Consider the following 23,320-nt stretch of genomic DNA (forward strand, 5'->3'; position numbering starts at 1 on the left):
TACTTCTCAAATTTGTCTTCGGAATTTTTGTGATACCGTGACGTTTTTTTTTTTTTTTTTGTTTGCAGTACAGGTTTTTTTTTATGATTCTATAAAGTGTGGAGGAGAGAGATGGCGGGGGGCGGGGGGGGGGGGGAGGGCAATTACAATATTAAGAAACCAAAACAAAAATTTTCATTTAATTCCAATTGGAATCAAATGCTTATTGTTCAATCTATTCGGACTCCTTAGAGAAAAAACGACTCGAATGAGAAAACTTGAAACCTTCCGTTCGTTAAGAAGGATCTACAGTTGAAAATCAACACTTGTTCGACAATTTTATTGTAAGACGGTTATATGGCAAGTATTTCTCAAAGTATGTAGTTTGTAAGCCACGGTGCTTCCCTCAATAATGCAAAACGAAACAGACTCAAATTATGAACAAAAGCTTTGATACCGATTATTTATTTCAAAGTATTTTAAAACAGTGAAAAATCTACTCTGCGATAAATCATTTTACTCGGAAGACTGTTTCCTGACAATTTTTTTTTTTTTTTTTTATCACATTAGAATTTTTGAATACATGATTCTTCAAGATTGCACTAATGTTTATTTCTATCAACAGTAAGTAATACTAACTGTGAATTGACTGTTACGAGAAAAAAAATGTGGTATGGTTGATTTGCGAATAACAGTTTCCCAAATGAAATGAGCCATCGTCGAGTAAAACCAAACATATCATATTTTATGAAGGTAATAAGTTTGTCGATTTTTCTACTTTGTGTATAATTTATGATTTTTATAAATACATTCAATTCAGCTTCTGTGGGGGGACTTCCTCAAAGTGCCGAAATATCTAGTATTTGACTGTTTGTTTTTTTTTTTATTGGATCTTCGACACCGAGAACCTACACATATAAAACAATTTATCATTATAGTTCGGTATTTATTATGAATTGATTACGGTTCGAGAGGATATTCTGAAACTTTATCACCTTAGCAGAATCGCACCCCAGCTCCAAAAAAATGGTATCCTGCCTCAACAATGAGTTTCAAAAATCTAAAAAAAATATCTAGACATTGTTTAAGGTTCACAGAAAAAGTTCACTCAGTTTTTCTAACCAGTATTGATTGTTCAAACATTGTAAAACATCAGCACACGTAAAGTAAAAGCGGAAAAAATCTTTATGAAAATTTTAGGGAATTTTTTTATTTTTTTTTACAGAATTCATTACGAGCAAAAAAAAAAAACTATCAAAGTCTAACCCTGAACTCTATAGGGAGTTTGAAAAATGTCTGGGGTGAAATTCACCCCCAGTGACCGATTAGGATTAACGAAGAACCAACTTTGAATATCTGTATCTGTTGTATTTTCTTCCATGTCAGACCAATCAGCATCTTCTGTGCATTTGCTGAACTTCTCGAAGCGGTAGCTTTCAATCGAATGACTAGCTACATCTCTCGCAATGATTTACTTGATTCTTCTCAGTCAGGATTTCGTAAACACTATAGTTTCTACTCACATTGCGCTAATCAATATTGTCGACGATGTACGCTTGGGTATAGAAAACAAGGAGACTACTTTTTTAACCCTTTACTCACGCTGGGTCACTCAGCATCCCACCTCTTTTTTTTCAAATTTTTATTTATTAAACTGATTTTTTGGTAACACCTGGTGCGTTTGTTGGTTCCACATGGTTCCTGAAATATTTAAAATTTTTAAAAATACGAAATTTATTTATTTATTGCGAAAACATCACAAGTAAACAAATGGTCGAAATTCGTACTTGTCTACGAAGAAAAAAACATTTTCTGCTAATCTACCATCAAAATCTGAGTGCCAATTGTTACAGAAACTTAATACACACCAAAGCATTGTACAGAATTTTTTCAAAATTTTTCTTCTTGTTTTTGTTTGTACGCCATATTGGATCCGCCATTTTCAATTTTTTAATTTTGAATTCAAATTCGTAATCAGTGACCCCAAGAGCCATGTAGCATAAAGTTATATCTATATAAAATAAATTTTAGAATTTGCGTCCGTCATATGTCCAGCATTATTTTGAATTTTCGAATTTAGAGTTCAGATTATTAATCAGCTACCCCAAAGCCCGTACAAACAAAATTTCAAATGAATCGCATCGAACAACAAATGTATGCACGAAATTTCGACCGCTATTTTACGACAAAATCTTCAAGCGTACCTTTAACAAGGTTTAAATCAGCACCTCGATTACAAATAACCTCTGCGCTTTGATCATCAATCGCTTGTATGCCACCGTCGCTTTCGTCGCATTATTGTAAATACTCGTTAAACTACGTTTCTTGTTTTGTATGTTTATTTATTACTTACTTATTTATTTCTATTTTATTTTACGTATTTGTCTTATTTAGTGTATTTCATTCTAAATTTTTGACTTTGCGAATATGCGTCTTAATATTATTTTCATGTATTGTTCCAATTAATGACTTGTTATTCTGCGTACCTTATTTTTGTAAATTGCCTGGACTATTTTTCGATGGTTAAAATAGGCTAATCAGTCTGATTTTTTATGGCAAACCAAAGCACTCATGAAGAGCAGAAAATAAACTTTTAGACTTTGATTTTGTATATTTTTTTTTACATTTTTTTAAGGGTTGAAAATGTCTTTGAAAAAAAAAAAATAGTGGTCCACAAGGTGTACACGGTTGAAGCCCTAAATATTATGTGAAACAAAGTTTGTTAAAAGATTATTAATTAGTATGAAAGCCACTGCCTTGATATAGAGGTTTATTTTTTAATTAAAAACGATACATTGGAGCTCGTTTGAAAAAAAGTATCCAATTTAGACTATTTTTTCTACACTTTTTCGTTAGTAAAAATATGAAGATTTCAAAAAATTCTTTCATTGCAAAATAAAGAATGTTGTGTCCAACTTTGAGACGGATATCTTGAAATCTCTTCCTTTGAAAGTGTACAAAAAGTGTAAAATGAATAAAAATGAAAGATAAAATTTTTATTATCATGTCTTCTTCATGAGTGCTGTGATTTGATATTAAAAAAATTATACCGATCTGAAAAAATCGTGAAAATCATTTGTTCTTCGATTCGTTACACTAGGACGATCCCTCGACAAATCTCTCTGTCTGTCGGTCTGTTCATCTGTCCGTCCGTCCGTCGGTCGATCGGTCGAAATGTAACCAACTACTGGGGTTACACGAACCTTCTTACACATCGCACGGATCGATTGCTCATATTTTTACCTATACAGACGTCATTATGCGGCTGGCAAGCAATTATCACCTCCTCCGTTCGCCAAGTTGAACCAAGCCACCATTGATTCCCCTCATTTAACACTATTATTCGTACGGCATTTCTGGTATCGTAAATGTTCACTATTTTTAACTCAATTATAGGCCTATTCACCTTTTGTGGAGGCGGCAAATTAGAAGATGGACCACGAGCTGGGTTCCAGGAAGAGTCGCGGCAGCACAGAGGGGATCCCCCTATTTAATAATCGCTTCATTCGGTGGAACCTTCAATAGTCTTGAGCCGGCTCTGCCGGAGTCTCATTATATCACATTATATTACATTATATTCATCCTAAGTCAAACAAGATTGCAGTGTATTTGGCATGGGGATTTAAACGAGAAGGACATCTCTTTCGCCGCAATATAGTCCACCTTTATTGCAACCATGGGAGTCTTACTGCGCCTCTTCACTTTCAAGGGTACGATGCAAAGAATACCCAATCGCCTTCCTACCTATCCATTAGGGTGGTCCTTGAAAAGATCTTTTTTTGATTTCTCCTGTCTCATCTCTCAAATCGACTACAAATAATTAAAAAATAATTCCCAAATTTCTTCGGATTTTTATCTCAACTCTAACCCGTGCCGCTAGAAAGTTGATTCCCCATTTAACCCTTTTCAAGGAAACAGTTAATCTACGAAATGGATTTAAATGAAATTCGTTATAGGGAAGTTTCTTGGGTCCCCGATTACGTATTTGGACTCGAAATTTTCACAATGGTGATTCCAATATGGCAATAGTAAGTGACTTTTGGGATGTTTGTCCTCCATATTGGATCCACTATTTCGAATTTCAAAATTCCCCCTCCCAGCGAGACAGTCGAAATTCAAAAATGACTTTTTCCTGGACCACCTTACTATCCATTATCCTTTATTCCTATCCACCTATGGCCTAAATGATTTTAGGATCTGTGCCAACGCGAAAATCGTGTTGTGAAACGACGAACAAGTGAACAAATATCGAAGTATTCCATTTTCCGCTCACGTACAGTTTTCAGAAAAGTTTCTTTTTGTTTTTAATACATCGTACAAGTTGCAATTTTTTTTTTCAATCAATTAATGAACAATACTGGCGAATTATATCGCAGAGGTTGTTGCATAGTTTCAAATGGCAAGTCAGTAAGTTGTAACGACTGGTGTTTCAAAACCGAAAACATGGTTAAGCTCAAAACAAGCATCGCATGAAGTTATTCACAACTCTTGTTTTCAACACATTTTCATTATTTAGTGGACTCTTGACATGCTGCGGACAATAGATCTTAGTCATAGTAAGTCGCTTTCTCGTATGCAAAAATTATCGAACAATAATAAAACACGTGCCCGAGACTGATTTGAAGTGAAAGTATAAATTAGAAAACGTCTGCAGAAAACACATCAAAACTTCCAAAAATACGTTTAAAAATATATAAGAATACCTCTATACATAATCAAAATTTCATCTGTGTTAATCCGTCTTATAATTTACAAGATATCTCACCACGCTCGTGAAAAGAAAAAAAACGTGATGCAAAGATTTTGCAATCATCATTGACATCGATGACTTCGCATACCTACATTTCTGTCATACTCATTGTCAGGAGCAAAAAAAAAAACATCCTACACAATTAGACTTTTTGTATAGAATTCATTCATTTGATCAAAATTAAATATTCATTAGAGATTCTCTATTTTTTATGACTTTCGATTCTACACTTTTATATTCACACCATATGCTGTAAACATGTATGCGAATCAACGTTTTGATAATTTTCTACTCTATACCACTAAAACTTGAAGTAGTTGCTCTTTATTTCGCAATCCTTTCCCACAAATTGATTAAAATATGCGTAACAAATCAAATGTTGAAAAAGCTTTCAACTGAGTGTAAGTAAAACGGAACAAGAATCTACAATATCTAACCACATTATGAAACCTCGGAAAAATACAATAAAAGTCAACATTATTTTACACGAGATGAAAGCACAAACAACGACTTCATTTACTTTGCGCGCACTTAAGCCCTGGACATGACAACGTGCTAGATAAAGGCTCATATCTGACCACATCCTTTGACGCTACATGATAATGATATGTATTACATGAAAAACTTGTTACTCAGCGCAAATAACATCATACGTAACAATTCGTGAATCGAAACAAGTTGAATCGCAGCCTTTATTTTTCAATTTTATTATCATTTCAGCTTCTAACTCGAAGTAAATCACTTGCTGATTATAGTTCACTAGCACATTACACGTATGTAATGCCACAAATTATCACGAAGTGTTTATTTGTACTACTGCGCTATGTTTTGTTCTACTGTACGATATGACAGAAAAAAGTGAGAAAATCAACATTTTTTTTCAGTTAATAATGCGGCTGCATTTTCCCACATGTGTAACAGGAAATTGCTAATTGAGCAGCGCTAGTAGGTATACACTGTTAACCCTTTGAGTCACGAATTATTGTACTGAGTCAACATTTTATAACAAGTTAGTATTACATAGTTTTTGGGGTCGCTGATTACAAATCTGAAGTCAAAATTCAAAAATTCAAAATAGCGGATCCAATATGTCGAACAAAATTTTTTAATTCAATTGAATCCGTTAAAAGAATTCTATGCTGGAATTTTCGAGGTCTCTGAGTAGATTCGTCATACTTAATTGTCAAAATCTGATTTCAGAATCGTAATCAGCGACCCTAAAAACCTCTGGACAGAGTTGTTGCTCTGCATTTGAACGAATTCGAAATTTTCATCCGCCATATTGGATCCGCCATCTTGAATTTTTTACATTTGATTTTAGATTCGTAAACAGTGATCTCAAAAATTTATAATTTATGTAAAACATATAGATGTGTAGAGGGGTAACTTTCTCGGAAATTAATTGCCCCTTCAATTTTCAGAATTTTTTTAAATCAATTTGTTTCTACCAATAATAATTTACCTTATATCGCAACAATTTTTCTTGCGTTATGAAAACCTATTAGCATACTATCAGAAATAGCAAAAAACTGGAAACACAAATGTTGAAAAGTTCTTTAAATTTACAAAAAATGGATATAAAATGGGTGATAAGAATACTTACCGCTATGACTCAAAGGGTTAAAAATGATTGCGAATTTACTACACATTTACTGTACGAAAGAGTTGTCAAATTACAAAATCCGGTTGCAAATTTACAAATTCGTGTAGCGACGTAAATTACTATGTATTTGTTTTAAATTTTCGATGAAAATGTTTGATTTTACTAAAATTTATAAGAAAAACACAAAAAAGTAATTTGAATTTATTAAACTGTGTAGTAGTTTTATTGAATTTGTAAATTGAATAAACAATGAACGTATGGTCAATTCACTGTCCTATATTCGAATAAAACTTTCAATACAGTGTAAGAAGTTCCATACAAAAATTTTTAACAGTGTATAGTAGGGTGGTACATTGAAAACTTATTTTTTTTTTTTTGTCCCCCACCTGAAAACTAGGTGGAAATATTTTTAATTTATTTTTATGTGTAGGTACAGCTTACGGACTTACATATATGTTAGTTAATTTTTTTTTTTTTTTTGTAACGTTGTCCAATTAATCGTTCCCTAATCAACAGCAAACTGTGCCTAACAATTCCGCAGTTGGCTGTTTTCGTCTTTTATCCGAAAGATTAATCATCTTAGAAGAATTTGGATAACAGTTTTTGTTATCGAAAGAAGAGTGTTACATCACCTTAAGGTCCCTATTTCGTTTTCAGTACTGAGTTTTATACATAAGTCCGTAAGGTGGACACATAAAAATAATTCACAAATATTTCAACAATTGGTAGCAGCCTCTAAATATTTTTTTTTATGATCTGCGCTTTAGCAAGAATTCTTTTTCTGAATTAGACACCGAGTTTTTAGTTGGGAGATTAAAAAAAATATATAAGTTTAAAATGAACCATCTTAGTGTTAGCCTGCAGCGACCGCAAGCCTCTGCACGGCTGCATCCGGTTGAAATGTTGATAAACACCTAATGAACGGATAAGCGGGAAATTTATCAGAGATTCCGTCCAATGGATTCTCAGTGACATGACGCCTTCGTCCGTCAGTCGATCGATTCGCATTGCGACGTCGCGTCGCAACGTTTTAGTTGGCTAGCGAACTTCACCGAGTCAACATTAACACCAAGTGAAGTCGGGATTTGACTCAAAGGCACGCGGTGTTCCATGAAGTCAGCTTCGTCCGTTGGCTTGGACTCCGAATACATTCGCAATTGCGCGCATTTTTTATCAATGTTAATTGAACTCACAATCAGTTAATACGCGGTGTGAAATTCACGTGCAAGGTCCGCATAAACTATAAAGAGTCCACGTCAACGAGAAAAGTATTGTGATATTTTTTCTAATTTCTTTATCTCTGCGGTAGACGAACAAATTAATTGTATACATCACATAAACTGGTCGCATATATATCGTATATATATAACTGCAGTGCGTACACATATAGTGACACGAAGTTACAAAACCGAAGATACATTCTCATCTTCATTATGACTTTCGCAATGATTGACGATGGTATGTGTATTTCTAAACTGTCTCTTCTTTGATGACGAAACACTAACCTTTTATACATGTTTTTCACTAACTCGGAAGAGTTTGATGAAAAAACTAATAAAAACCTTTAATTAACGCTGGGACGCACAGCGTTCCACCTTTTTTGCAGTTTTTTTTATTTATTACACTACTTTTTTTGTAACGAATGCTGAGTTTTTCGGTAGGACACGGTCCCTGAAATATTTCCAAGTCTGAAAAAAATATAAAATTTAATTATTCGTTGCAAAAATAGCCCATGTAAACAAATGGTAAGAATCCTTTTTCTTCCACAAAAAACAAGAATTTTCAGCAATTCTAACTGTGAAAATCCGAATGCCAATTATGACAACAATTTAATACACGCCAAAACATTTTACAGAACTTTTTTCTTGTCGTTCTTGTTTGTCCGCCATCTTGGATCTGCCGTTTTTAATTTACGGATTTCGAGTTCAGATTTGTTATCAGTAACTTTAAAAACCACGTTACATAAAGTTTTATCAAAATTAAATAACTTTTTGGATTTGCGTCCACCATATTGGGATCAGCATTTTGAATTTTCGAACTTCGAGTACAGATTCATAATCAGAGACCTCAAAAGCTGGTGTGTAAAAATATTGAACGTTACATCGCTCTTACTGCAATGCCAATTATTGCAATGACTCGTTGCTGTATATACATATTAACTTATGAGATCGTATTTTTAAATTGCCATTTCTAAACGAAGCTGAAATTTTTGACTCAGATGCAGCCTATTTTTTTGATGGAACCAAACCACTCGCAGTAAATTGAAAAATAAATCGTATCACACATCATAAAATCACACGAATTTCGAATATCAACCAGAATTTTAAAGTCGGAAATTCTAATTTTTTAGCAATCGTTTACCCAATTTGTTAATAATCGTATAAATCCTGATCTGAGAGCAATTTTGTCCAATTGATTATCAGACAATTTTCATTTTTCTCCGGCGTGATACAGAGCTGGTGAACATTCGATCATTGTCATCGATCGGAAATAAATCGCAAATTTTAAACGAAGCTCGCGTTTACTTGCTCGGCACTAATCCTCCATGATCGATGCAGAGCTCGGGATATCGGCGACAATGCCCCAAATGTATGTGATATGATGTCATCAACTCGGACAAGTTTGCGCACCTTGTAATCGCAAATAAATTTACCTGAAAAACCTGTGGAACATGTAGGATACACAGTGCATATGGAAAAACTATTGATTTATTGATACCGATTTGATGACCGATAACAACAATTTTACAAGGTTACAATCATACCTGTGTGTAACGATACACCTACCGCCAATTGCCAATACAGCCGTAAGGCCTCGATGACAACTCCCATTCAACTGTGTAAATCAGTTGACCGAACTATCAGCCGAGCAAGCTAAGCGATACTTGCCGCGACTCTGAAATCCATTCATATCTTTTATATATAACGTGAGCATTTTCCGAGCATTTTTTCATGTACGTTTTCGGTAAAGTACCCGTTTTTATGAAGGTCGAGTCAGTCTGCGCATGTGCATGCGCAGAGTGCTGGAAATAGCACTCTTTAAGTCCTAGAAGTCAAATGTGGTCTTTTCTGTACTACGCGCATGCGTTGTCGTGATCAAATGACATTACGTGACTCTAACCTCAATTTGCGTTTTGTAAAAAAACGCGTAACATACTCTTGTTATATAAAGAATCGTGTGCAACTAGGAGGCAACAGTCTTTTCACAAAAGACCGAAGTTACAATGTACCATTTTTCATTGTATTTATCGACCAATGGTATGTCGACCGAATGATGAAACTAATTTGTACGATGAAGGAAAGGAAAATATTTTTGTTCCCTAAAGCACCATTACTATTCCGGTTCTTTTTTTTTTACAGGGGACAACGGACAATGTGCTCGAAGTAGGCCGGAACGACCGCGAGAAAAAATTCGGGAGGGTTTGCGACAGCGAAGAACGAGTGGAAAGTCGCATCCCCTCTTGATTCAGCTCCCGAAGAGTCTTGCCAACAAATCTGACAGCATGGCCGAAATTCCGCTGATTTCTGATGTGGGAGTTATGGCTACAAATGATCAAGACAATATGGTGATGCTCGAGGTAAGAAACTGTAAAAAGTCACATGGCAATTTGGTACTACTTATATCTATGGGGCTTTCCCCGTTAATTCGATTAGGGTCTGACCCTCACCCTCTTGGATGGAATGCGATTTTTTATACTTTTGCTTCAACTCTAGGCAGCATTCCAATTTTTTCCAGATATTTCCTACCCTATCCAATGTCTCCAGAGCTCCTTAAATGATAACATTTTGACAATAATTGGGACACTCTGAAATTAAAAATTATACTTATAAAAAGTCTGAAAGGAGATTTATTTAATTCTAATTCGTTGCTCCTGTGTTTATTATCTTTTAAGGTCGGGCCGCACAGAGACACTTGGCGTTACTGTGTAGAACGGCAACGACTCGCTGAACGATCAGAGTGGTTCCGGGCAATGCTGCTCGGTCCTTTAGCACCACCGCCAAGTACTCCACCTCCAACGGTGCGTCTGGAACACGTTGAAAAGCGAGCTTTCGATCACCTTCTCAGGTGAGACTTTATAACCCCATTTTCCCAGATCCATCTATTAGAAAGACAAATAAGAAAATAAATACTTAAATTTACCCAAATTTACTTTTTATTCTATCGTCAAACACAAAATCCTTTTCGACAGAAGTTGCGAACAATACTGAAAAGAAGTCGACGTCGTTGTTGATTTTGAAGAGAAATCGTACGCGTATACCGGAAATCAGATTTTCACAGACACTGCCAGTGGTTAGAGTGTGTACTTTACTAAATTCGCATGATAGTGCGTAGCGATTCTTGAATTTACAAAATGGTTTTCGAAAGCGGGCATCATGTAAAAAATTGAATGATTGCGGAAGATTTTCAATACCAGCAATGGCCGGTCTTTTGGTTGGACTACTAGGCGTGATCGCCTACTTTTATACTATCGTTTCGATCACTGCATTGTCAGTGATGTCATATCATCAATAAATCGTCAACGATAAACATACAAGTTGTTTGCATTTCCATTGCAGTGAAAAGTTTTGATCGACTAAGTAATACCTAACCATAGAATGACGCTGCGGCTGTACGTGACATCTTATCGAATTATTTCTTTATTTCTAACCAAAAAAAGTTTTGCGAAATTAGAAGTTAAACATTACTCAATATACCAAAAGTTTTGCAAATATATGTTAAATTAAAGTTATCAGTTAGGAAACTACAGGATAATAAAGAAGGCACAGTTTTTGTTATACAAAAGATTTAAGATTTCAAAACAATATTGTCATTCAATTTTCAAGGCACCATCTTATGATGTTATCTTACAGTTATGTATAAAAAACATTAAATAAACAGATTAGAACGCAGAGACATTGATATATCGGTCGGAAATTACATATTCCAGATTTATTTGAAGTTAGAGTTTGTCAATTAACCAAAAACTCATTGAAAAGGTAGGATATTATATCACATCTGATGCTATCGTGGGATTAGCATGGAACTGATTACGAAACCACGTTTCACAACCCCAAATAAAACGTGTCGCAGAATGAATTTGGACTAATAATATCTGATTTACTTTTCTTCTGCAAAACAGGCACCTCCACGATGAGCCAGTGAACTTCCAATCGGTGACGACAGCTCGAGCTACTCTTGACATTGCCCACCAGTACCTCTGCCCTCAGTTAGCCCGACTGGCGGTTAAATATCTGGAAGCTAATCTCACTTCTTCCAACGTCCTCGAGGTTCTCCAGGGCTTGAGCCTCTATGCCGGAAGCATGGCTTCATCCATAAGCAAACCGGAAACTCCCTCGGCACCTCCAGCGCCAGGCGACGAGGCTGGAGAAATCGGTGAGTGATAAACTCCGTACTCAAACTGTATCGAAGTGCGAAGTAACGCAAAACGCACGCTGCAAAGTACTGTATTTATTTGTTTTACATAAGCCTGTAACTAGTGAGTCTCTTACTTTGGTTTTGACGGTCCAATTTTCAAGCACCTATTATTATTGGACGCTTATAAAAGATCCAAATTTCCAAACTTTTTAAACCCTTAATAGCAGATATATGGCCGAACGAAATTGCAATATTAAGAGACAGATTAAATAAAAATTCATTTACGGAGTGTTTTCTGGTTTCTAATTTCGGATCGCTCCAACCCGCTAGATCGTATCATAATTACAATTTAGTGTGATTCGAGTGCCGTAAGTAATTGACATGTATTCTGCCATAACCCTGGCGGATTCGGCTCCTTCGTGTAGTTAGAGTTTCTTCAGTGGACTCTGGTATCGCCAAAATGTTACTGATTTCTTTCACTGGCGGTCTCCAAATTATAACTTCAATACTTACGAATTTGACTAACGAGGGAGTTTGATGGGTCTCAGATACTGATAACGGCATTTCGTTCAATAAGCCTTATGTTTCGGAGACTCCTTTTTCATTAGATATGCCTTTGACATTTATGACCTGCCGAGTAAGCGAGCGTGGTGCAGTGAGGAAAGTCGGCGGCTAGCACGCTGATGGCCCGGGTACAAATCACGTCACTTTTTTTTAAATTTATTTTAAATTATCAATACTTAATAATTAAAAATAAACGAATGCTGTTTATTATGTATAGAAGATTTTTATTTCAGTAATTTTTCGATGGGTCTTTGGTATGCTTTTAAGACAATGACAGTCAAAATACAGCGTAAAAAATTCTTAACTACACCGTGAAATCTGAGTGTAATCGAAATGTCATCTCACAATCAGTGTAACTTCAGTGTAATATCAGGGGGGCGAAACCCGCCAGGGAATTATTCCTTCACAAAAACGTGAACGTAAAAATACAAGAAGAAACAAATATCACACGTGTAAACAGAAAAATATACGTTACTGGTGCTTCAAAGGACATAGTTTTCATAACTTCTTTTTCGTGCCTTCTTTCATAGCCATGGCCTGTGTTTCCCTCCTTGGTGCTTGCATGACGCTGATAGACTCGGACCCATTGACGGTTTTTCGTCAGGAACGTTTTGAAGAATTAGCACGAGACGAAGTTGCGGACATAGCAGGACGCGATAGCTTGGAATTGAAACAGGAAGGGGTGCTCTTTACTGCTCTAGACCGATGGGCAGCCTCCGAATGCCGAAGACGCGGCATCGAACCGACACCATGCGGCAAAAGAACCATGCTAACTGACGAGATCTGGTTTAGCGTTAGATACACACTAATGACTGATAAGGAATTCATTGAGGGTCCGATGGCCAGCGGAGTATTAACCAGCAAGGAATCTGCCTTCATTGTGTCGAAGATATTGGGCCACCACCATGATCGATTACAGCAACAGGTGAATAAAATCTTGACTCAGTAGATTTTAACCAGGAAGAAAATTAGATTTATTGAATAATGAAGACAAAAATTATCGAGCAATATGTCATACTGAAAATATTATCCAGTTGTTGGAAAAAAGGACACGTCTTCATTTCAATCTTCAGTAGGAGAAAGAATTCAGCTCCGGTCTATACAGCGTGTCTGATTTTAATCAATCCAGTCAAACATCTCGAAAACCAAAAGTGTGAGTCAAAAATGTTGCAGACAAAAGTCGTAAGTTTCGAAGGAGGAAAAAGTTGAGAGTGTCGGATTTTCCGAAAGCGGACCCGCCAAGCATTTCTTCAGCATTTGCATCCTGTATAACGGATGATTCGTTTATGTTCACGCATAGGTTAACGATCGAGTGATGATAAATTTCCTCAAATTTCATTTTGCATCATTGTTTTCGTTTTTGATTACAGCAGCAAGATGCCACCACAGGCCCATTGTCGAGGCTGTGCAGTGTTCCAAGAGGGTCATCCACCTCTGTACATCGGAAATTAAAAAAGCAGAAATATGGCAAGAGCGAGCGGGAAGAAAACAGGAAGAATCGTAAGAAAGAATGCGCGAGTCAGGGGCAGCGGGCATGCGCTAGTTTGGGCAATTGTCTCGTCAGAGTACTCGCCTGTGTCTTTGACTGAACCAGCTTAACCTCTGTCGGGAGGAGAAAAATAAATGATGGTATTCGAAGCTGACACCTTTCCTATGCACGCAAATTATGCTCAACCTCGTATATCTGTAACTTCTACGAGCACCTGTACAGGGTATACGTATTACGGTATACGTAGGTGAATGATGATTAATTTACCGATTAGCTCGAGACGCTACTGAGGTTCTTGATTGTTTGATGTAGGAGAGACTCGAGCAAACTGCATCAATGCTTGGGGCCCGGCTGTAGTGCAGTATTATATTTACTGTGTGCTATAACGAAGCAGCGTTCGTTTACATTTACGCATTTTCGAACTATAACGATACAAGAGAAAAAAAAAAAATTATTCTGACGACGAGTTGATGTAAGATTGGCTATATTTTTTCTACTTCAGGAATAAACTAAAAGTTTTTCTTTCGTGCTTTTAAGATTCTCGTCTAGAACTTGCCAGTCATTTTATTCGCAAGGGATTAGAGTAATACGATGAAAAATATTCAGCTCTCGAGTAATTTGATGTCATGGACCGAATGTCATGAGATCGAACGACTCCGAAACTGCGTAATACATAAATTGCTATTTATATAACTTTGTTATATATACATACATATAATATATTTGTCAACAATTTTACGCACGTATAGAGATATAATTATGTATATATTTATATTGATGTGTGCGTGTAAATATATTTAGTTTATTCTCTATATTAGAGATGTTGTTTTACGCAAAGTTGTGTTCAAATTTTTACTATTGACAGTAGATTAACTAACATCATTATTCTGTAGTGTGTTGTGAAACAAGTGGTAAACATAGGAAAGCTATGTGAAATGAAAGATAATCATAAAACCAAAATAGTATTGTTGTGTTACAAGTATGGAAAGTGAGCGATTTCTGATGAATGTGTAATTTACAGGCAATTTGACGGCACGAGACGAAGTCGAGTGCTGCGATCGCATGAATCGAATACACTATTCGACAAAGTTTGAATGCTTGGAGAATTTGTTGGAACACGAGCATATGCTAGAGAATTTGCTCGAGCCTTTTACATTCTGAGCATTTACTGAGGATTTATGAGTATTTAAAATGTACTCATTAATTCACGTTCTTAGTCACTTTTCGACAATTCTTTTCGAAGAAATAGGTTTGATTGCTTGGATGCATTCATTGTCTATTTTAATGTTAGTATTAATAATACGATGTTTGTAAATCGTAAAAACTACAGTAATCCTTCATTTGCATCTTATTTTTCAGACTTGGTTGACACTTTCATAGACATTTTTTTTTGAATAAACCGTCATCACTATTTAAAACAATATAAATATCATTCAAATATTTGACGACTCTTGGAAATAACAACGCACTTTTAACTGCTTTGAATCCTCATAGTGCTCTTCAACATGCTCTGTTTGAGGTTGAATTCTCAGCATATTTTCGGTAGAATTTTCTTAGCACAAGTTCTTGAGCATTTAAGGACACTAGTCAGGCATCGCCTTTCCACGCGTTTTTTCTAACACCGGAGAAGGAAAATTTGGTTTGAGAAACAACGAAGGTCCCGCTGACAGCACGTAAAATTAGTGTCAGATAGCTCGATCGATGACACGTTGCGTAAAATTGAGTTATCCAACAGTGAGCATGCGTCAAAAGAACTCGTAGTCTATAAAATGCAGGAATGTCGTTTTACCACACTGCGTGGAAATGAGACACTTAATCATGCACGCTTCACAGAGTTTGAAAATCGAACTTTCCATGTAGGTGTTCGGAAAAAAACATTCAACATAAATCACATTGTATCTCTATCTATACAATTTATAACTGTGCTGTAATAAGTATAACATGCTTCTAAGGGTGATGCTTTTTTGACTGATGAAAAAGATTGTTAAAAATGCAGGCATGTCAGAGTACCATGAACTTATTCGAAAATGTAAAATCTTGAGAAGAGAAGACTCTCAGAAGCATTGTTCTTATTATTCAACACCACAACAAGTTATAAACGTTTGATAATTTTATATTGATTTAAAGAAATGTTGTATGTCTACCAAGTCTGTTACTTATTGTAAGATATATTGTCAGAAGAACCAGCAATAATTATGTTCGACAATCTTGTTAGATTAATTATTTGAGATATCGGTTATTCATTCGTACAGATATAATTTGTGCCTTTTTTTTAACCGTTCATCACTGTACAATTTATTTGGCTGCGCGTTTCGATTTTTGTCTTACATTTACATTTGATTTCCATATGACTCTGGCAGAGTGATGATTTGTGACAAAGTGACAAACTACTTTTATCAAACAGTAGTTTGGTAAAAGTCAACAACTTAATTGAATTATGGGTTCAGTAAAACTGAATATTACACTTATGCCCTGACTGTATTCAAAAATGAGTTTCAATTTGTAAATTACGTATTATTACCATGGCTGGTCCGTGTGATGATAATGTCGAATAGAAAATTGCAAACAAATTTTCGCAACAATGTGAAAATAAAAATAAGAATGTTGAAGAAATATATCGACGTATTGAATAGGAAGAGAGAAAAAAAATGCCAGTGATAATTAGTTATAAATTGAAATATTATTATAATACACGTTAAAATATTAAAATTGTTTATGTCGGCAAAAGATTTACGAGATTATATGATATATGTATAACGTCAGTCAGGCGCTGTGCGACCGCATGCGAGAGTTAACAAAATGTAACGACAGAAGCTTACACTTTTATTATTTTTGAGAAAGGCCTACATAATTAAAGTTATGTTCACTAACCACTTGAAGAAAAAAGATAAAGAATGTAATAAAACATATTTCGCATTGTTATTATTATTACAAACATCATCATTATTCCTATATAACAATTACTAACATTATAATAACGTTTTACAGTGTTAAACCTGAATATAATGTCGTTACCATTACCAATACGATTTAGTGTAGTTGCATGTTACAAAAATTGTAATGATTTTTATATTTATCAAAGAAACAAAAACAAAGAAAATAATGGAAACGAATTAAACCACGAATTGAGAAGCAACCAATAGAATCAACTTTTTTCTACGATTTAGAGTACGTAGATATATTATATGTAATAATACAAAATCTATTCGTGTGTTACTATTGGTGGCATTCTTTCAACTCCCAGCACCGTAATTTATGGAGGGAGGCGGTGAAATTCTTAATTATTCCCAACTGAAAACTGTTATATTACAAAGGGAAATCCAGAAACGAATAACCAATCGAATTGTTTTTAGAGAAACACGGTAATTTTGCGGCCAAACTAAAGCCAAACAATAACTTTCTGAGGCGTAAAGATCCTCACGAGGTAAAGTAAAGAGACTGAGCAGGCTAGTAGATAACAGTAAATTTGTTGAACGAAGTTAGATAAAATCCAAATGCAAAAAGGGTGAATAAACTATGAGAAGTCAGAAATTTAATTTATAACTTAATCTATCGCAGTTGGAATGATGATCCGCTTATCTGACTGTGAGAGAGCTCTTTTACTTAATGTAGGGAATGGACCTTAACCTTAATTTGAATTTTTAGTGGTGTAGTTATATATTATTTTTTTTTTTTATTTTGTTTTTCAATATATTTGATTTTTAGTTTTATTTATTTATTTTTTTTCTGTAACCTGACCTACGTCTCTATACTCTTACCATGTTTTTCTCTCCTTTACAGCACTGTAATTTTTATTTTTTATTACTATTTGTATGAATTGTTTCTGTATTTCTCTTGCTATGAATACTGTTGGTTTGTTTTGATTAATTTAAGGTTTGTTGATTGTATTTGATTTTCAAAAGTGATAATTTTGGCTTCTCCCGTTTGACATTTTTACTTTCGTATTTTTTGAACTTGTTTGAGACAGATAATTCGACGTTGTCCAATATTGTCATGGAAAATATTAAATATCGATTGATTGATTGATTGATTCGCCTAGTGCGTGTAGAAAACAGTCCTCGCGATAGTGCTACAATACAAAAGTGCGCTGTGAAACCGGACTACCCGTTCTTGTGGGTGAGGTCGCAGGCAAGGAAGTGGAAGCTTCCCGGATGGCAAAAGCCCCACGCGTTACAGAGCCCCAACCTCTCGGGAAGGGTTGAGTACAGTCCTCTCTCCGTAAGCGGCTTGCTTCGGACAGCTCTCTGACAATGTGGTATCGCAACCGGCGCACCAAGACTGATAATTCGATCAACGACACAACACTCTAGTGTCTCGTCCGCCCAATAAATTACAGGCACATAGCACAATAACTAGGTAGGTTACGCACAACCATCTGAATGGAGATTTCAATCAAGCAGTGATGAGGTCCCACACCATATTACCTTATTATCTGATCAGGCTCACATGGGGGATGGGGTAAGGGTTTCAGCGTAACAAAAAACACTATTTTTGTGAATTTTTTTAAAAGTATGGATTGATCAAATTTATTGAAACCTTTTGTACGTTATTGAGTATACTTTTAACAATATTCTGTAATTTTTTCATGCGGAAATATTGAGAAACAAGCCGGTGCCAGAGCTTGCACCAGAACGTCTTAGAAAAAAAAAACAATTTGCGGTGTTCACTATATCTCGGTCAGAAATTATCTGAAATCAAAAACCATTAAAATTTAGTCAAAGTATTATCAAATCCTCCCCCCAACGTTCTATGATTATTTTTTTTTTTTATTTAAAAAGTTTTGGGTGCCATCTAAAGTGTAAATTGCTATTTTCCACGAAAAATTCCGCCATTTTGTGGGTGGGAAACCCCCTTAATGTAAAAAAAAAAATTTTAACTAAACGTTGGGGGGAGGTATTTTATATGTAGAAAATGTGTACCAAGTTTGAAATGAATCGGTCAAGTAGTTTGTAAATGGTAGTGAACACGGACTTTGAAAAAGTAGTTTGGGGAAGAAATCACAAGCGCTCGATCGAACGTACAACGACAAACTGACGCTCATCTCTCGTTTTAAAATATTCTACAGTGTCTAGTATACATACAAATATGAAATATGTCTTTATGGCCTAACTTACCTGTCTTTGCTAAATAAAATATTCTCGAAACAGGATAATGGACCAGAACGATAGAAGTGAATAAACTGTATACCTGCAATCAGAGCTATAGTGTTAAAGGGCAGGAGACTAACTAGACAATAACTTCAAGAGTTTTGCTCAGATGGACTCAAAATTTTGGGAATACATTCATGAAATGTTTAAAATCAAGATAAGACAAAAAAATTCTATTTTTCGAAAGTACAAACCCTTACCCACCCGCCCAAGTGAAACCATCAGGCCCTGACTTCCCATGTAACGTAGCGTTTCACAACGGCTTGATACGGCTTTCACGCGCGTTGTTGATCAGGCGTTTATCTTGGAATATGTCAGGTTTAGTCAGGGTCAGATCAGATGTGCCCTAGTAGAGTCTTCCGGACTGGCACCCGCGCAGGACCGGACCAAGACCGGTTATAATATTAGTCTGGCCTTATAAAATTTTTACTCATGTTACTCAGGAACGTCAAGAAAGTTCAAGACCATCCTGACCAGGGGCGCAACAGACAAGCTTTGTCGAGTGTTTTCAAAAGAGCTGGCCATGGGCAATCACCCCGATAGACTCATTGCCAATGCAGCAAATTTGCTCGATGTTCTGAGTGCATGCGAGGAGGAAACCCAGGCCTCCCTTGGAAAGTTTCGACTCCGACGAATTTCTCTAGTATGGCTCGTAGCTAAACGCAGAACAAGCTTGTCCTTCGAACCATACTTATACTCTTTTAAACTATTTTACAACTGACCTCAAACGCTAAAACCGATGGAAAGTTTTGAACTTACATATTGCTTGGAAGTCAAGGTTGGCCAACTCGGAGCATTGTTTGAAACTTGCATACTGCGACCTCTGGACATAAGTTTTTATTGAAGAGTCGGAGTGTCTTTTTTAGATATCAATTATCAATTTATAACCAGTCAGGTTATGTATGTGAAACAAGAAAGAAAAGAAATTTTTAAATGAGAAAAATTAACGGGCGACCGCGAGAATCGAAGCTGGGGACCCGTTTTACACGGCTCGTCGTGTTTAGTCGTAGGCCCATGCGTCCTTTCCCGAATTTGCCTGCTGAAACGTGTGGGCTTCTACTAGCGATGGCCACTAACGATGAGCTAAAAGTAATTGATGCATCGATTAGTGCGCCTCGTGCAGTCAACTTCGTGACCTTCATCAAGAGGCCACTTTCTTGAACTTGTATCACAAAGTGTTATTTCCGCCATAGAAAAGGTGGCATTGCGGGTTGGGGGGGGGGGGGGGGGGGGGGGGGGTGTAAAAAGATTTATAGTACTTATCTAACTTACATTGTTTTCTTGTATCTATGTTTCTGTTCCAGAACGCTACTCATATTTTATAATATACCAATTATTGTATGAAAAATTATCCAAGAATAAATATATCATCTGTGTGTAAAACCGAATATCAACAGGTTATGGGCCCAGCACCCAAACTACACGATTATTAAGTTATAGTTTAAAGAAATATTAATGTAAGCGTTAAAATTCGCATCGCAAGTCAAACCTAACCTAAAACTTCCAAGCGGCGTCGCCAAACCATGCAGAGACTGTACCAATGCGAAATAACAAAAACTAAAACCAATCAAGACGGATCATTCGGTAAATATTAAAAAATTAAATAAAGAAAATTTCGATACTTGGAAATTACAAATGGATGCAATCCTCATAAAGAATTATCATTAGGCGTTTGTCAACAGAACGAAACTACGTCCTGAACCAGTAAAAGGAGATAACAATGTCGTAACGAATGTCGTAGAAATTGAAAACTGAGACATAGCTGACCAAAAGGCCAGGGCAGACATAATTAATCTTGGCTGTTTCACCGTCCGAGCTATGACACATCAAACATTGTGTGACGGCTAACGAAGTGTGGAGAAAACTCGAAGAAATCTATCACTCAAGAGGACCTGCACGTAAAGCAACTTTGCTAAAACAATTGCTGTTCGCAAAAATGAAAGACAGCGAGAACATGATGGACCAGTTAAACCATTTCTTCGGGACGTAGATAAGCTATCTGAAATGGAAATCATCGTAGCTAAAGATCACCTCGCAATAATCCTACTCTACAGCATATCAAACAGTTACGAAAACTTTTACTGTGCCATAGAAGCAAGAGACCAGCTGCCAACACCCGAAACGTTGAAAATAAAAATCCTCGAGGAAACCAATGCAAGAAAAGAAAAAATAGTACAAGCAAACCATCATAATCAAGAAGACTTCTATGTCAGATCGTCAGGAAACTACAACTACTTTAACACAAAAATGATCAACAAAAGACTGGCGATACAGGTGAGAGTTCGAGCAATTCAGGTGGGCAAAACAAACCATACAAATGTAATTTCTGCAGAAGACTAGGAAAAAAGACAGCGGACTGTCGCAAGAAAGCTGCCAAGATGAAAGAAAATCGAAGACGGAAAATCTAAGTGCTGCAATGACCGAAGAGAGCAAAGAAGCATTCTTATCCGTTGTATCGAAAGCCAAAGTCGCGAGAAAGGCTTTACTCACATGTGTCGGAATAGGAATCAGTTCACTGATCCAACACCTGCAACACAACAAAAGGTACGTTTAGCGGTAGATCAAACCACTTAAATCTCAAGCAAAGGCACCATTTGCATAACTGTATATAACGGCAGCAAACCAAAGGCACTCAGGATAGAAAATACTTTCTACGTACCTGAATTAAAAACTAACCTCATGTCTATTTCCAAGACAACAAACAATGGATATGACATCCGCTTCAAAAACACTCATGCTATAATACGGAACCGCAATCGCAATCTGTGGTCACGGCAACGAGAAGAGAAGACTTGTACTTCGTCGAAGAAGACACAGAATCAGCAACAGCTGTGAGCGATACGGCTAAGGATATGGAAACATGGCACGGCGTTACGGCCGTTTCAAAGAAAAATACTTGAAAACGTTTGTTCACAAGGAAATGGTCCAAGGTATTCCGCATAAATCAGTAGGACAACTGCCAACTTGCGAGATCTGCATTCAGGGCAAGCAAAGCACTGCTCAATTTCCAAAGCATCACAAATAAAGAGCAATAAACAGCTTGAACTTGTACACTCAGACCTTAGGCCCATGAAGACCAAATCAATAGGGGGATCTGCATATTTCACAACCTTCATCGATGATAAAACAAGGTAGGTCAACGTTAACTTCCCGAAGGCGAAAAGTGATGTCAAGGATGCATTTCTGAACTACAGAGCGTTGGTTGAGAATCAAACTGACTGTAAAGTAAAGACCCTGTGAACGGACAATGGACTTGAATATTGTGGAGCTGACTTCATTAAAGAGATCGAAGAAGCAGGAATTAGGAGGGAACGTACCGTAGCTCATACCCCGCAGCAAAACGGAATTACAGAAGGAATGAATCGTACGTTGGTGGAAATGGCAAGATGCCTAATACTACAATCCAAATTGCGGCCAGCCTTTTGGTCTGCAGCAATAGTCACTGCGGCTTATATAAGAAATCCATGTCCCACGAGAAGTCTAGACGGAGTGACGCCCTTTGGGGCAAAATTTGAAACAGCACCAGAAGTCGCCAATCTCAAGACCTTTGGCTGCAAGGCATTTGTAGTCGACAAAACCCCGAACAAGGCTAAATTTGAACCAACACACAGGACGTGTGTTTTTATCGGTTATTCCAGTAAGTCGAAGGTGTATCGTCTATGGGATCCAGAGTCAAGAAAAATCATCAAAAGCAAAGACGTGAAGTTCATTGGAAATCTACCGGTCTCGGAGCAGTAAACAAGCCAATAGATTTCATGGAATCCCACGTTTTTCTTGATAATAAAAATTAAGAAACCAATGAAAGAGACATCAGGGATCAAGTAGACGAAAGTATAAATGCCATCGAGAATCCAAAAAACACGATAGAACAAACACAAGAGAAAGGAAAAATTACAAGTCGCAATTAAAATTTTGAATCAGAAATACAACCTACTCCGCTTAAGAGGGAGCCTAGACGCCCTAAGGTACTGAAAACGGGCGCGAGAGGAAGACCACGAAAGCTCTCCAACGTGGAAAAATCACAGGCCAAACCGGACACTAACGTGGAGCATGAAGCGAACCTGACTTATGACGACTCACCAAATCCAACAGTTAATGAAGCAATAACCGGAGCACATGCAAATGAGTGGAAAAATGTGCTGCAAGCAGAATCCGACGCTCTGGAACAGAGCAACGCCTGGACTCTGGTAGATCGACCTGAGAAAAAAAAATATCGGCTGTCGATGGGTTCTAATAACTAAATGCAACGCAGATCAAAGTGTGGAACGAAGAAAGGCTCGCCTAGTAGCGAAAGGCTATTCCCAATGACCGGGATTAGACTTCCAAGAATCGATCGCACCAGTCGCAAGACAAAGTTCTATACGAATCATCGGCGCCATCTCAGCTCAACTAGGACCCACATTATATCAGCTCAACGCCGTGATGGCATATAT

At 36.6% G+C, this 23,320-nt stretch overlaps 2 protein-coding genes across 7 annotated transcripts in view; one reads left to right on the top strand and one right to left on the bottom strand.

Moving 5' to 3' along the window:
- The window catches only part of LOC124176297, a 47,895-nt gene extending 31,246 nt beyond the window's left edge, over window positions 1-16,649 (top strand). For 2 of the 5 annotated variants that reach the window (XM_046557401.1, XM_046557396.1), the window contains exons 2-6: window positions 9,692-9,909; window positions 10,225-10,397; window positions 11,452-11,705; window positions 12,782-13,176; window positions 13,622-16,649. In XM_046557401.1, the coding sequence (XP_046413357.1) occupies window positions 9,835-9,909; window positions 10,225-10,397; window positions 11,452-11,705; window positions 12,782-13,176; window positions 13,622-13,840 (1,116 nt within the window). In that variant the 5' untranslated portion in view covers window positions 9,692-9,834 and the 3' untranslated portion in view covers window positions 13,841-16,649. Of the gene's footprint in view, window positions 1-3,495; window positions 3,690-7,623; window positions 7,791-9,691; window positions 9,910-10,224; window positions 10,398-11,451; window positions 11,706-12,781; window positions 13,177-13,621 lie in introns of those variants that run through there. The other 3 variants (XM_046557398.1, XM_046557400.1, XM_046557399.1) reach the window with 3 other exon arrangements.
- Window positions 10,391-23,320, bottom strand: part of LOC124176298 — a 51,915-nt gene continuing 38,985 nt past the window's right edge. Inside the window, exon 5 of one of the 2 annotated variants that reach the window (XM_046557405.1) lies at window positions 10,391-10,431. In XM_046557405.1, the coding sequence (XP_046413361.1) occupies window positions 10,406-10,431 (26 nt within the window). In that variant the 3' untranslated portion in view covers window positions 10,391-10,405. Of the gene's footprint in view, window positions 10,432-18,306; window positions 18,429-23,320 lie in introns of those variants that run through there. The other variant, XM_046557406.1, reaches the window with a different exon arrangement.

This window comes from Neodiprion fabricii, chromosome 2 (assembly GCF_021155785.1).
Source record: "Neodiprion fabricii isolate iyNeoFabr1 chromosome 2, iyNeoFabr1.1, whole genome shotgun sequence".
Taxonomy (NCBI): Eukaryota; Metazoa; Arthropoda; class Insecta; order Hymenoptera; family Diprionidae; genus Neodiprion; species Neodiprion fabricii.